This window comes from Lithobates pipiens, unplaced genomic scaffold, assembly GCF_037356315.1.
Source record: "Lithobates pipiens isolate NorthernLeopardFrog02 unplaced genomic scaffold, aLitPip1_a1.2 Scaffold_1, whole genome shotgun sequence".
Classification (NCBI taxonomy): domain Eukaryota; kingdom Metazoa; phylum Chordata; class Amphibia; order Anura; family Ranidae; genus Lithobates; species Lithobates pipiens.
Window position 1 is genome coordinate 40,203,626 of NW_027507685.1, and position 15,955 is coordinate 40,219,580.

General features: G+C 39.7%; 1 protein-coding gene across 8 annotated transcripts in view; it reads left to right on the forward strand.

Annotated features, from left to right (window-relative positions):
- MCF2 (MCF.2 cell line derived transforming sequence) overlaps window positions 1–15,955 on the forward strand; it is a 296,431-nt gene that overhangs the window by 121,206 nt on the left and 159,270 nt on the right. For all 8 annotated transcript variants that reach the window (XR_013277191.1, XR_013277215.1, XM_077490004.1 and 5 more), the window contains 2 exons: window positions 3,153–3,272; window positions 3,510–3,626. Coding sequence is in view for 6 of the 8 variants with exons in the window: in XM_077490004.1 (XP_077346130.1) it covers window positions 3,153–3,272; window positions 3,510–3,626 (237 nt within the window). In the remaining 2 variants the exon portion in view is untranslated. The remainder of the gene's footprint in view (window positions 1–3,152; window positions 3,273–3,509; window positions 3,627–15,955) is intronic.

A 15,955-nucleotide genomic window follows, 5' to 3' on the forward strand; every position in this document is an offset into this window, starting at 1 on the left:
AGCATATGGTCTCCTGTGCCCCTCGGTGGACTCCAAGAAAATAATTTTACAGTAAGTACAACAATCCTATTTTCTTCTTCGGTTATTGGTACGACCAATGCAACCGGCACCAAAGATTGGACACATAGGTGCTACAGGTTTCCAGTTATTGCAGACGTGACTATTAGAAAAGCTAAGGATCTAATCATGAAATTGGCACTGCATGCATTTATGAAGATTGAACACATATTGGTTTCCATTGTTTCAGGCTGGGTTCACACATGTGCGGTGTGAATTCTAGCTCTGTTTCCTCTGCAAAGAGAAAAAGCAGCTGTTCAGCAGTTACTCTCATTTGTAGCTGCGGATCAGTGAGCAGGGAGAGGGGAGGTGTAGTGAGGAGGAGAGAATTTGTATTTAGAACGGAATGCATCTGCAAATCAGATGCTTTCCCATAGAAGATAATGTGCTTGTAATTCGCACCGCAATGCACAGAAAACGCACACATTTTTTTGGGCAATGCGCAGTGCGAATGCAACACACATGTGAACCAGATGCATTCAAATTAATGTATTTTAAAATGTCCTGCGAATTGTATGCGGTGTAAGCTGCATCTAATTTGCATAGGTGTGAATGGGCCTCAGGAATATCTCAACGCAAAACTGAAACATTGGTTATGGTTGGCTGTTTAGGACTGGAATCTCCCTTCGCTTATTTCAAGGTAAATATGTCATCCTCACCAGTACGAATAATATGTCCTGCAAAAGCTATTAGGTTTGTCGATGACCAGAAAATAACATGCAGGAGGTTAGTACATTGTCCTCCTGTTTGTGAAAGGCTTTCTTTTTTTGTTTGTTTTTTGGACACTTGGGTTTCTTTTCACAGTTCAAAGACCAAGGCAGCAGCCAACAATGAATGTGGGTTATTGTGGAGATGCCAGATTTGGGAAGTAATGTCATCAGTTAAAGGCTGTCCTAAAGCTCCATGAAATATGTTTCAGATTTTTTGGCCTAAGCTGCCACTATTGCTCTTTCCATGTGATTTTTAATAAATACTGCTTTTAGATTTTAGGAACAGAAAAATAGGTAATATAACCGTAGGAAATTTTCTGAACAACTCTTATGCCGCGTACACACGATCAAATTGTCCGGCGACTTAGTCCGCCGAAACGCATTTCAGCGGACAATTCGATCGTGTGTGGGCTTCGGCTGACTTTTCCAGCATAAAGTCTGGCGGACAAGGAAAGTATTTTTGCAGTCCAATCTTTCCGCCGGACTTGGGTTTCAGCGGACAATACCTTCGTCAGTATGCTAGTCCGGCGGACTAAGAATGACGCATGCTCAGAAGCAAGTACGAAAAAGGAAGCTATTGGCTACTGGCTATTGAACTTCCTTTCTTCTAGTCCCTTCGTACGTGCTGTACATCATCGTGCTAGCAAACACCGGACTTTCTGTGTGTCCGTGTGTGGCCAAGTCCGTTCGGTAGAAAGTCCGCCGGACTATCCGCCGGATTGTTTGCCGGACTAAGTACGCCGGACAATTCGCTCGTGTGTACGCGGCATTAGGAATTTTTTTACAAAAAATGGGCAAATGTAGGCATATCCCCACACAAATACTGTATTTGTTGGCTTAAAGCATTTTCTATAACATTGATGCCTTTGTACGCAAAATAAGATCTTAAGTTAAAAACTTAATCTACAATGTGTCTAATTGGAAGTAATTGCAATCATATGTGAGTTAGTATAATTGAGCATGGCTCAGCTCCAGCGAGACTGACTGAAATTGACTGAAAATCAATCATTCACCATTTTAAAATATATGTTTGAATCAAACCTGGAAAAAAACACTTATTTAGAGTGTCTTAAATTTCACATTGAAGATCGAAAAAAATCCAGACATTAGCAAATGTTACTTGATCTAGGTGAATGCAGGGATAAAGCAAGTGTGTTTTATAAATGTGGTCAATCACATTTGGAGAAAAAGCCATACATGTAAAAAAAAGGAAAAACGTTGTATTCATATTGTATTCATTTGTCTTTCCAAGGTATGGAAAATATTATAGGATTGATTCACCACAGGCCTGTGCGAAAAAGTCTCAGCCCATCGGACTGTTTCTGTCGGAATATCCGTCGGACCAAATTTTCCAACTTGCCGGAAATATTTTCCGACAAAATGCTCCGATCGGACATACTCCAATCATGTGTAGAGAATTCCAATCGGACAAAGTGCCACGCATGCTCAGATCAAATTCCTACATCAACGCTATTGGCTACTAGCCTGAACGTAGTCCCATCGTAACGAAATTACGTCATCACTTTCTGAAAGATCGGATTTTCCGACAACTTCGTCCGACCGTGTGTATGCAACAGTTTCGGGAAAAATCCAACGGCTTTGGTTGTCGGAATCTCCGACCATGTGTACAAGGGCTAAGACTGGACACACGTGCAATTTTTGCTAGTGATTGATCCCATAGATTTGAAGAATTGAGTGGAGATGGATTGAAACACCTGTCAGTTTGTATTACTGTCTATGCCCCAGTTAACCAGTTAAGGTAGAGTCACCTCCCTCTCTATTTGCCCTGTTTACAATTATCATTGAAGTCAAGTAAAAGAAAATACCAAATTTTGAGTTGTTCCAAGAAAAGTAATAGAGGGGAAAAATGTCAATGAGAACACTAGTTCAGGCGACCTTGGGGGAGGGGGGGGGGGGGTGTTTCCCTTAATGTTCAGGGATTTCCTCTTACTTCCTGTTTTGGCTATGGACAGGAAGTGAAGGAAAATCTCTCCAGTGGGACACAGCAAAAAATAAAGTAACAGGGGTTATGACCCTCCCCTACTCTATCCAAAATGAGAAAAAAAAAGTTTTGCTTATAGTTCTGCTATGTATACTCACACAATATTTCTCAATTTAGATTGGTATTCAGGAAAACTATATTTACCTTTTAATATGATTGTTATAAAAGAAACAATATTACTAATGGTCAAAACAATGATCTTTATATGACATAGTTCTGACAGCTTTTATTGTCTCAATGAATTTTTGATAAATATTCAAACTGGCTTTCTAAATGTTATTATCTTCTGTCAGTTCATTGCAAAATAGCTTTCCATGAATTATGTTGTTTATGTTTTACTTGTAATTTTGCATATTAATATTTGTATATTTCTTTCCTTTAAGCATTCATTTCCTGGAAACCTTCATCTAGTTTTGGTCTTAAGACCAACTGGATTTTTCCAGCGCACCTTCACTGACATTGGATTTCGGTATAGTCAAGAGGACTTCATTCTCAAGCTCCCGGTAGAGTATTTTTGATATTTTCTTTGCTTGCAACAGGCTAAAGAGGCACTTTCTAAAAAGCAAGTACAATTTAACAGTTTACCTTGGCTCAGTAATAACTGTTCAGCTGTTGGTTGAAAAAGCAGTAATGAGGCTGTAATCTTCCGTTGATAGGATTGACTATAGATACTCTTAAGTTTGTCAATATGTCTGTGCCAGCCTGTAAATTGTATGTCAACCTTCTATTTCTTTCTTTAGGTGGTTATGCTTAGTTCTGCATCTGACTTGTTAAAGTACATAGATGAAAAGCAGTTGACACCAGAATTCGGAGGTACACTTGAATACCGACATAGGGATTGGGTTGTCTTTCGAACGGTATGTCTCCATAAATTGACTACAAAACTAACAGTCAGAATTTAAATGATATTATATTATATTATATGAAATCAGGCAGGCAAACATTTTCATTTTCAATAGTATTAGGTTTTTCATAAAAAATGTTTTACAAAACCAATATAGATACCTAAGAAAGGGCCCAAAATGGGAACAGGAGACAGTGTACTAGTACAAGGAGAACAGCGTTCAGCAGATATTAACATTCTCTCAAAGAATACCCTGAATCACATGACGATAAGAGCTTGAACAAAAGTGAGCACAAATACAAGCGTGGTATTGGACTGTAAAGGGAGGGTCGCTACCGTGATCTATCATCATAGTATCCACCACTGTTATAAGGGAAATATGCTCATACATCACCAAAAATAAAATAATTTGCATATGGAGTATGTCCTCCAGATGACACATCAAATTGGGCTCAATACTAAGGTCACATAAAATGACAATGTTGTTAAAGGAAGAGAGAAGTAAATAAAGAAAGGGAAAGAATAAAGAAAAGGAATTACCTGTCCAACCATCTGTCTCTGCTGCCACCAAAAGACCCCTTGCTATCGAGAGGAAGATTGTGTACTGTATATAGTATCCAGGGATTCTAGACCTACTCAAACTTTGATTGCCTATCTCTCAATACACTAACCATTTTTTCATTAAACGTTACCCAGGTTAATTTACACCTCATCAAAGATAATTCTAGGACAGAACTCTTCCAGGTTGTAGCAATTGCAATTTTAGCCACTAAGAACTTAAAGTAAATTAATGTTTGAGTATGTCTGTGAATATTATCAACAGGTTCATTTGGTAGTGCTTTTAGGGATATTCACTATAGTGACTGAACGTAACAGGGAATGCACTTGCATGCAAAATTGTAGGCCCTTGGGACAGGTCCACCATATGTGCAATATGGTTCCCACCTGCCCACATTCTTGAAAACAAGAGGTAGAAGACCTGAGGTTCATTTTAGAGAGACGTAGGAGGACTAATTACCATTTAGAAAAAAAGAAAAAAGTTAACTACTGTATGGGGCTGCATTGTTTGTGTAGCACTACCCCTATAGTAGTCATGGATGTCCTGGGTCCCCACTGAGTCACAGACAGTCACATAGTATTACTTTCATTCACTTCAACTCAGAAAACAGTCCTTGGCTTGTTTTTAAGGTTTCATTAGGGGATGATAACTTGGATGGGGTAGGGAATTATGGGATGCCCAACTTGAAAATGTCCAAAACACTGAACCAGGGACAACGTCCTCCCTATTTACAAGAAAAGTCCTCTACTTCCTTCCACCTGTATGAACTTGGTTTCCTACAGTATGTACAGCACCTTCTGCTCACTTACATTGGAACTAGCAGGATATTGCTAGTTCAGCAAAGGCATTACAGGCAGGAACTCTCTGTCCCTTGACAAAATAACACAGATGAAGTGAACAGCATTACATCTCTTTTTCTGCTCTGTGGCCTCTGATCCCAGCTCCACTTGCCTGCAGAATGCTAGCCCGCCTGGCTGATCTTCCTCCCTGTCCTCCCGACTGACTCTTTGCCTCAGTCCTGCCGGACTGGCACACATACATGGAGACCTCCCAGGGCAAGGTTTGATGAAGACTTGGCACTACACGGTCTTCAAGAAAGCACTGTTAATGATGACAGTTTTTCCCTTTGTCTTGTCCCTGCATCGTACTTATCTACTCACTGTCTCTACGCCAGCTCTCCGGCATGAATCCTTCCACTGTCTCCCGTGTTAGGATCCTTCCAGGCCAGCTTTCCTGAGCTCCCAGCCCGATGTAAAACCCCTCCCCGGCAGTGGTTCCTAAAGGGCCACCGGCAGCCTCTCCTCAGCACTTCTTCTCCATCTTCCACCTGACTACCCTTGCTGATATGGCTCAGGTCTAGTTATGGGTTATCCCAGTTGCCTGCCAGCCCACTTCTTAGGATTGGTTGAGAGCCCATAAATATTCAAGACAGCAACTCCTAACCTCTGCCCTCTAGTTTTTGAAAGTTCTCCAATCTTCCAGATACCAGGGGAAGGCACCAGAGAGATGCCAGGATGAGTAATCCAGCCATGGCCTCTAGTAACCCTGACCCAATTCAGTGACTCAGGTTTATTCCTGACCAAAAAATGCCTTTACCTACTCTCACTTCTAGTAGCACATGCTAGAGAGAGCCACATGTGTGAGGCTTACTTGGAATTATGGGTACACAAGAGCAGAATTGTATAATGTCCTTCCCCTACCCAGAACATTATTGCTGTTTTTTTCTTTCAAATATCAGTCCAGAAACAAGCACAGGCAGAGTAGTAATATTAATATATACTTATAAATATATACATACACTTACATAATCTTTACTAAGACGTTTTTATACATGTGCGTTTTTATCCTGATGTGTTTTGAATTTATATAAATAGAAACCAATCCAAATGCATGCCAACGCCTTTTGACGTCTGTGTACTGTCTGCAGTGAAACTCACTTTTTGTTGATTGTTAAAATTCAACATAAAGCATATGTTGAAATGCACTTTCAACAGTGCATAGGTGAATAGGTCTTTAAAGTGAACCTCCCAGGAGAGAAATATATGGGCTAGCTTTCCTGACCTAAATTTGAAAATTCTGTTAGCCTGGATGGTAAGCTGTACTACTTTCTAAATCACTGGCCACCAGTAAGCAGTGTATTGTGGGAAAGGAAGATAAAAGTAATTCATCCACTGATTTCACTACTTCATTCCTACACATCTATCTTTAACAAGCAAGCATTTTTATGAATACCAAATTGACATTTTTATTGTTTATATGTTATTCTTTGTGTGATGCTTAGTTATAATACTGGTATTTAGTTAGGATTGCAGCCATGCTTTTGTGTATCAAATGGGTATTTATAAAGAGTTAAAATGGTTAATTTCCTTCCTTTTTCTTCTAAATATTTCAGCCTATTTAAAAAGCTTGTTTGGGGGTTAACTTCCCCTAAAAAAAAAATAATAATCACGGGACCAGTGTGGTATTGCGGAAGCAGCATAGACTAAAGCTGGCCATACACTAGTATACTTTTGTTCAAAATTAGGAGCGTTCATTCAATTTTCTAATCATTAGTTGGGTCAAATTTAAGTTTGTTTTCGTCCACATTGACAAGAAATTTGAACAACAGGATGAACATTTTTTTTTGAAACAAATGAATTTTTAACAGTGTGTGTGGTTTTAGATAGGGAAAATTACATTCATTTCAAAATCAAATGTTAAAGGCAAACTAAATTTTGAGATCCTATTTTTTACGTAATCCATTTGTATTAATATTTTTATATTAATAGGGAAAAGAGAAAAAAAAATATCTATAAAAATCACATGTACATATTTATATAAATCAGCTTCCTCTAATGTTTAGCTAATTTTTTCTTAAATTGCTATGGCTTTTTAAACTAGTAGATATCTGGTAATGTATTAATACATGGGAATGTATGTGAATATAAATATATTGCATATATTGACAGAGCTATATAAGTACCTGTAATAAATAAATTAAGTACCAATCCCGTTCATTAATTCATTGGCCAAAAAAAAAAAAGGAACGAGAATAAAAGGGGAGCACATACAATGTATTGCTTATTCATTCATAAGAAAAATTCCGCTTATCTAGCATTAGCAACCTATCTGAACATGTTAGTGGCAGAATCATGTTGGCAGCATCATGTTGTGGGGATGCTTTTCTTCAGCAGAGACAGGGAAGCTGGTCAGAGTTGATGGGCAGATGGATGGAGCCAAATACAGGGCAATCTTTTTTTTTGTAACACTGAAAATGTAGCTATTCAGATATAAACCCATGAGCTACATTAAAGCATATTCCATAACGATTTTAGTAGACCTAGCACCCATTGGGGAGAAAGAACATGACATTACGGGGGGGGGGGGGGGCATGCAGAGTAGGAGACAGGGGCCGAAGGATGGAAGGGGGGACATTTCCCAACTCAAAAGAAGGATACAGGAATGTTCAGGAACTAAGAGTCCTAGCTAAAACCAAGGCAAACCATATTTTCTCAGATTTTTGAGGATAGTTATGACCCATATATGTGAACCGATAAAGAGGAAGCACTGTATTGATCAAATACCTCCAGGCTGCTACTGTAAGGGCTTCTGACAGTTTTCATTTAGTAAATATTGTTTTTCTAGCGTAGTAAGTGGTATAAAATACAAACAATTTATGATGACTAGAGGCAGCGAGTTTATTTGTAATACCTAGCAAAAGTACCATGGGGTCCAGTGTTATTTGTAGTGCGTTCACTGCATTTATGTCAACAACCACCGCCCACCAAAAGTTTTGAATAAGTGGACAAGATCATACCATATGAATATAGTCGCCATTCCATTTTTACATTTGGGGCAACTAGCCTGAGTGATGTGGTATATAGAAGACAGTCTCTGAGGAATATGATAAACCCTGTAAAGGAATTTAAGCTGAAATAGATGGTCTCTAGTGGATATCATTAGAGGGAAATATTGTTGGATACCTTCATCCCAGTCTTCCCCGTTAAGAGTAGGTGTAGCTCATTGCCATTTCTGATATCATTTAGTGACTTGGCTCCATCTCCCAACATGAGTCTAAGATAAATTGAGAACAATGTTCTATCAATATTGAGAGTCATTAAAAGTTGTTCCACCGAGTGGCGTGCTAAGGTGACAGAGCTAGGAAACCTGTAATGCATGATTAAGCTTCAGGTACCTAAAGAGCATCCAGAAGGGTAATTGAAGATTATTCCTCAGCTCAGGAAAAGGGAGAAGACTGCCCCCAGGCATAATATGGAGCAAATTGTTGATGCCGTATATAGCCCATAGCTGTGGGTTTGGCATGGATCTAAGATGTGGAAGGGTAGGGTTCCCCCATAGCGGGGTATGAGGGGAGATCATGTTTGATTCACTCAGGGCGGTCATCACCTGCCTCCATACAAAAATAGTGGTTTTCATTGAAGGGTTGATACGTGGTTAGAACAGTTAGAAAGGTTAGAACGTGGTCCTCCATATACTAAGTTACTAAGTTCTGAATAGGAGCCCAGCAGCACCACCTCCAGGTTAACTGCTGGGTTTGACTTGGTCTGTTTGAACCACCAATGCACAGTTACCAGCACCTCTGCTCAATAATACCATTTAAAGCAGGGCAGGGCTAGACCTCCCTCTGACAAAGGTAGCTGCAGGGAGGTCCTGGCTAACCTAGGGGTGGAACCAGACCAAATAAATGAGTTTATGGCCTGCTCAAGTCTAGAAAAGAGGGCACCAGGAATCGGCACTGGTGTGTGCCTAAAAATGTACAAAAACTTTGGGAGAAAGGTCATCTTAATGAGGTTTAACCTGCCTACCAGTGTAAGGGGCAGGGTTTTCCACGCCAAACATTTTTGGAGAAAGGGAAACCAAAAAGTGAAATAAAAAAGTAGTCACATAAGGAAGTCCATAATCACATGGAAAGAGTACAATTACAATGGATGAAATCCTCCGTAATGTGACTGGTGCAGAAAATGGGGTGATCAAACTTCTTAAAAAAGGATAAGGGTCTTGCTAGTCAGGTACAACCCGATATATCAGCTTGTCTGCAGATATCAATGAAATAGGTGAAATACTCTTACCGACTATGTTGGACTCACACGGTCTTACGACGGTTGAGTCGGAAAGGCTTGGGGTCCTGACCTGGGACCAAAGGGTGGATCAGTGAGGGTCCGTCAAGATGGTAGGGAAACTCCACACAGCTATAGACCATACGATGTATCTCACAGAGGGATCTCCGGAGTGGTTCCTTGTCCAATTCAGACGTGACTCGATTGGCAGTTGCAACCCCAAACAAGGGGTGGGAAATGGTATGGATTTTAAGCCAAAAAAAGAAAAGAAAAAAGAAAGCTCCACATGGTCTTAACCGGCAGATTTATTTAAAAGTCAGATAATTAAATAAAAATTATGACTTGGTGATCACAAAAGAACAAAGTAAAAATTAGTAATAAAAGCAATGTGGGGTGCCAAAAGCAAGTCCGACACGTTTCGACATAGAGTGTCTTCAACGGGGGCATTTTTGGAGAAAGTTATTCAAAACTGGGTAGAGGTTGTCATCCAGGTACACAGAAAGATCCCTCTGAATGAGAATCAGTAGGTACCTAAAGCAAGATACCCAAGCGAGAGGAGCCGGAAGGGATAGAGGGGGCGCTGTTTGGGCTAGTGGTAAAAGCACAGATTTGACCCCATTTATCCTAATGCCAGAATACCTACCAAATGTATTTATAATTCCAAGCGCAGCAGCTAAGGAATGTTGGGCATCGCTCAAACATAGAAGAGTCATCGGATAAATACAGGGCAATTTTAGATGAAAACCTGTAATGCCCCGTACACACAGTCGGACTTTCCAATGACAAAATCTGTCTGATTTTTTCTGATGGATTTTGGCCCAAACTTGTCTTGCATACACATGGTTGCACAAACTTGGAAAATCTGCTCGTTCCGGACACGGTGACGTACAACACGATGAGACTATAAATAGGCCAGTAGCCAATAGCTTTCGTCTCGTAATTTATTCTGAGCATGTGTGGTACTTTGTCGGAATTGTCTACATACGATCGTAATTTAAACTTAATTAATTAACCTAAAATTTTAGATCCAGCTCTCAAAGTTTATGTGTCAGAAATTCAGACGGAAAAAGTCAGATGGAGCCCACACACGATCGGATTTTCCGAAAACACAATCCGATTGCACATTTTCCATCAGAAAGTCCGACCATGTGTACAGGGCATTAGAGTCTGCAAAAGACTTGAGACTGGGGTAAAGGTTCATTTAAGCATATTCATGTGTTAGAATGGCCCAGTCAAAGTCCAGATCAAGATTCAATTGAGGAATCTGTGGCAAGACTTTAAAATTGTTGTTCACAGATGCTCTCCATCCAATCTGACAGAGCCTGAACTATTTTGCATAGAAAAATGGGCAAAAATGTCACTCTCTACATGTGCAAAGCTGGTAGAGACATCCCCAAAAAGACTTGCAGCTGTAATTGCAGTGAAAGGTGGTTCTACAAAGTTTTGACTCAGGGGGGCTAAATACAAATGCACACCACACTTCCTTCACCAATATGCACTCACCAGAATGCCATTAATATTCAGCATTGAGTATCAATCCAATCCAGAGGAATTCCCAGCAGTCATTGAATTAGTGCTCAGAATAGACAGCGCTCAATTAAGGAGAATCCTAACCAAGCGATGCTCTGAACCTCGGATGCGGCGGTGTGATATCAGCATATAAGGCCCCTCCCAATGCATTTTGTGCACATGCATGTCTTCAGGCATATCCCCTGGTGAGTGCATGTTGGTGAAGGAAGAGCACCGGAGTCACTTTATATGGAAGTGAACTGAAGTTACTGGGAAATGTCGCCTTTAGAGGATTGTCTTTGATTTGCCATTATCTTTTCTCACTTTGCAGACTTTTTGATCTCATATGAGTATTGTTGAATCACATTTATAATAACAGATATAGTTTCCTCACATTTTTATTTTTATATATGATTGCTATACATTTTTAGCTCTGCACTTTTAGAATTTTAGTATTGTGTATAAGGTTGGTCACCTTTTGTGCTAGCGGCTCCTACTGAAAAACCTAAAACCTAAAATTCATTTGACCCCGAGCTCCTCATGCTTGGGCAATAATTTTTGAGTGAATTTCATGAAGACTCTGGCATGTTTACTTTGGGAAGCTGGCTGTGTGACTGCTTGAAGCTTCACAGCCGGCTTCCCACTGCGCATGCGCGAGCTGCGGTTATACTTTCTTAACCACTGAAGTGAAACAAGTGTGCGGATCAGAATCATTTATTTAAAAAATTTAGCAAATATACAGTGGCAAGAAAAAGTATGGAAACCCCTCAAAATGAACTGGTTTTCTGCAGTAATTTGCCATATATTCACAACAATAGACAAACACAATGGGGGAGATTTACTAAAATCTGAGCACACAGGATCTGCGGCAGCTATGCATAGTAACCAATCAGCTTCCAAGTTTTATTTTCAAAATTTAATTGAGCAAGTTGAAGTTATAAGCTGATTGGCTACCATGCACAGCTGCACCAGCTGCACTGACTTTACCTATTTACGTAAACGGGTGACCCCGCCCCCGTGACACCAGGGGAAATTCATAGGGAAGTCTCCATGCGTCAGAGGGCGCAGGGTCACCGTACACATTGCTGTTTTGAGATCTGGCTCAGGTAAGAATATGGGGGGGGGGGGGGGCGGAGGGAAACTGCATACAGAAGGTTTTTTACATTAATTCAGAGAATACATTAAAAATACAAAAAAACACAGTCACTTCCAGTGCTAAGGGGTCTTTTGAAGTAGAGGGCAACAGGGAAAATGGCATCCCAAGACTGGATAGATGCTGTCTCCTCAGATGGGGTAATCTGATGGAAACTACAATATAAACAAAATGGAAAGCGTGCACACCAAGTGCATTACCAATGATAATGTAATGAATGAAAAATCCATAAAAAGTGGGTACTTACAAAGTTCAACTGTCAATCAGCAATAAAAAACCCACACAGTGTAATTAATGTTATATCAATACGCATTTATATTAAAATGATTTGCATTTATAAGGCTGTAACCAATCATACCATGTGTTATGTATGGCTTGCTGGTTGCAGAATGAGGGGTGTGATTTATGTTGAAGTGGCAAGTTCACATTTACATGTACAAGCCTAGTGTACCTCCCACATTCACTCCAATCCCAAGGATTCATGGGAAATGTAGGTTGATTACAGTTTAGAGGTTATGATGCAATTGCCTCCTCCTTGTCAGAATATAGGCAGCAGTTTTTGAATCACAGAGCTGACTTCCTGAAAATGTAATCAGACATTTCTCTTAAACGGTAATGCCCCGTACACACGAGCGGACTTTTCGACATCAAAGGTCCGACAGAACAATTCCGGCAGACCATTCGATCGTGTGTGGGCTGCAGCGGACTTTAGATTTGCAAAAATCCGACAGACTTTAGAAATGGAACATGTTTCAAATTTTTCTGCCGGAACTCCGCCGGACCCAGTTCCTACCGAGAAATCCGCTCGTGTGTATGCTAGTCCGACGGACAAAAACCGACGCGAGGGCAGCTATTGGCTACTGGCTATGAACTTCCTTATTCTAGTCCAGTCGTACGTCATCACGTTCAAATCCGTCGGACTTTGGTGTGATTGTGTGTGGCCAAGTCCGTTCATTCGGAAAGTCCGTCAGAACTCTGTGAGAACTCCGTCAGAACTCCTGTCGGACCTAGTCCCTCGAAAAGTCTGGTTGTGTGTACGCAGCATTAGACATTTCACAAATGTGATAACTATTTAGTATTTTGTGTGGAGGGGGTGTACTAATGGGGGATTTTTTGAAAATCCCGGAGTCCTGCTTTAAGGTAAAACACCTTCTGCGTTTAGAACCACTTTAATAGCCTGCATTTGGAAAAATGACAGCTCAAATGTGATTGTTGGTGTATTCATGTATTTACCATGTATATGCTGTTTTTTTTTTTTATAATTGAGCCCTACAAGAACACACAGCTTATATACAGTAAGTACTCTATTAAGGCACTGTTTTCATCTGAGATGGCTATATAACAATCACATAATTTAACAAACTGCAACCATTGTTTTGAGAGAAACTATTGTGGTCCATATACCTACTTCTGGGAATGTAGTGACAATTTTAGAAGCTCCTATCAGCAATTGTGTAAAAGAAACAGTCCATAGTCATCCTTTATCTCAGGGTTTAGATTGTTTGCCAGTTTCGAATGACCAAATGAACAAAATTGAGGTGTATTATGACTAAAAATGCTTTTTATTTAGCATTGTGGAAGTTTTTGTTTATTTCCACTGTATTGTCAGTTGATACAATGGCTGCTTAAAACCAGCAAATTATTGAAACCATGAGTGCCAGGGAGTGTTGTCGTGAACCATTCATATGTTCTTTTATCTTTTTGAAAGCTGTCAGAAATCTTCAAATATTGTCAGGAAATCACCATATGTAAGAGAAAGAGTAAAAAAAAGAAGAAACTCAGTCTTTATGATGCAACACTTAAAGGTGCTCCATGTAAGCTGAGAAGTCAGTTAGCATCATGAAATGGAGAAGATATTTTGTTCGGTCCGAGACCTTCAGGATAGCTGTTCTCCTATTACAGGAATAGTTGGTAGAATATGAAGACGCTAGTGCCTTTAGTCTTCCGCATTCTCTTTTATTTTAGTTACAGATGATGTTTGTTAAAGTGTTTGTTACTCCAGCTTTCATATTCCTAATATGTACCTGTTGTACCATGTACTTGTATAAAAAAAACAATCCTGTTCTCTTTTTATTGCTTCCTTTATGTGAAATCCCTTGTGTTCCTGCCAGTACCTCTGCTTTCCTATTAAAAAAACTGACCATACCAAGCAGGAGAACACACTGTGGTCAGTTCTCTAGCCATACTGCTCTCCTCCAATGATCAGACTTGTCCTGACACCCCCCCCCCCCCGCACAGCCTTTTACTGGGAAGATCAGCCTGCTGTTGCTTCTTCTCCGCCATTCACACTTTAGCTTCTGCTTGAAGCTCTAAAATGCTCAACAAGCAAAATCCCATTCATTTCAATGGCCCCTGTTCCCATCTGAGCTTTTTGTCAACTGAAGCAAAACACCTGAAGCTCAAAAAAAGTACACGAGCTTCTTTTGGGCAGATTACAGCCATTTTTGGTCCCATAGACTTCAATAGAAATGCCTGACTTAAGTGTCTTACGAGCGTTTTCTGCTCAAATAACAGCTCTCTACCCCAAATTTCCTTTCCCTCTCCTCCCTCTAGTGCTTTCTATTAGCTAAACAAAAATGCCTGAAGCTGTAAAATGCTTGTAATAAACTTTAAAAACACTTTAAAAAAGCTTGTAAAAAGCTGCGCACAAGCTTAAAAAAATGCCAGAAAAAAGGCCAGTAAATCAATATGCTCAGGTGTGAATGGAGCCTTATGCAGGTAAGAACACAGGAAACAGGGAATGTGATCATTTTTTTTATGTATCTTTTAATCTATACACAAATGTTTGCCTTTCATTTCAATTTGAAACTGAATAGGTTGTTTTACAATGTTATCATTTACAATCACTTTAAGTAACCGTCTGATATCTCGTTGGCTCTCCAGATGTGAACGTCCTCTGCCATATCTCATGACTTTAATACCACTGCCCTTAGAGGTTTTTGTATTCCCAGTCCTTTGTCTTCATTCTCCATCATATTCATTTAGTGAAAAATCATACAGGGATAGTCAGATCACCTTGTAATAGTTGCAGCAGGTATATAAATCTAGAAACTCAAACCCAAAGAATTCACCATCTAAGATATTTGACAGGTCGTGTGACTCTCCAGGATTCACCAAGGACTGCCCAAGTTTTGGATACAGTAGCCTTTAATTGGCTGCATGTATTGATCTATCCTGTTTGTATTTGGTTGAATTTCTTTTGCTGGCCCTGTAAAATTTGTATTTTTTTTATACATACATACATATATATATATATATATATATATATATACTGTATATACAGTTGTGCTCATAAGTTTACATACCCTGGCAGAATTTATGATTTCTTGGCCATTTTTCTGAGAATATCAGTGATAACACAAAAACTTTTCTTTCACTCATGGTTAGTGCTTGGCTGAAGCCATTTATTATCAATCAACTGTTTTTACTCTTTTTAAATCATAATGGCAACAAAAACTACCCAAATGACCCTGATCAAAATTTTACATACCCTGGTGATTTTGGCCTGATAACATGCACACAAGTTGATACTAATGCCCCATACACACGATGAGATTATCGGACGAATGATCGTCCGTTTTTTTATTGCATGCTAATCTCAGATCGAATCTGATGAGTTTACTAAAGTCACTAAAGTTCCCACACGACAGAAAAAAAATTCGGAAGTGATGTCATGTGTTGTAATGCATTTGTATTGCATTTTCGAACGATAGCTGTACTGATTAAACGAAAATCATACGATTTGGCATCGTACGAAAAAAATTTCCGTGCATGTCCGATAGAATAATATCGGATGTACTGTCCTAATCGGCTCTCGAAAGCTCTGTACTAACGATCCGATTATCGTACGATCGCTTCGAAAGCGGTATTTTCTGTACGATTTTCGGATCGTGTGTACGGGGCAAAAGGGGTTTGAATGGCTATTAAAGGTAACCATCCTCACCCGTGATTTGTTTGCATGTAATTAGTGTGTGTGTGTGTGTGTGTGTAAAAGGTCAATGAGTTTCTGGACTCCTGACAGACCCTTTCATCTTTCATCTGCACTGACTTTTCTGGATTCTGAA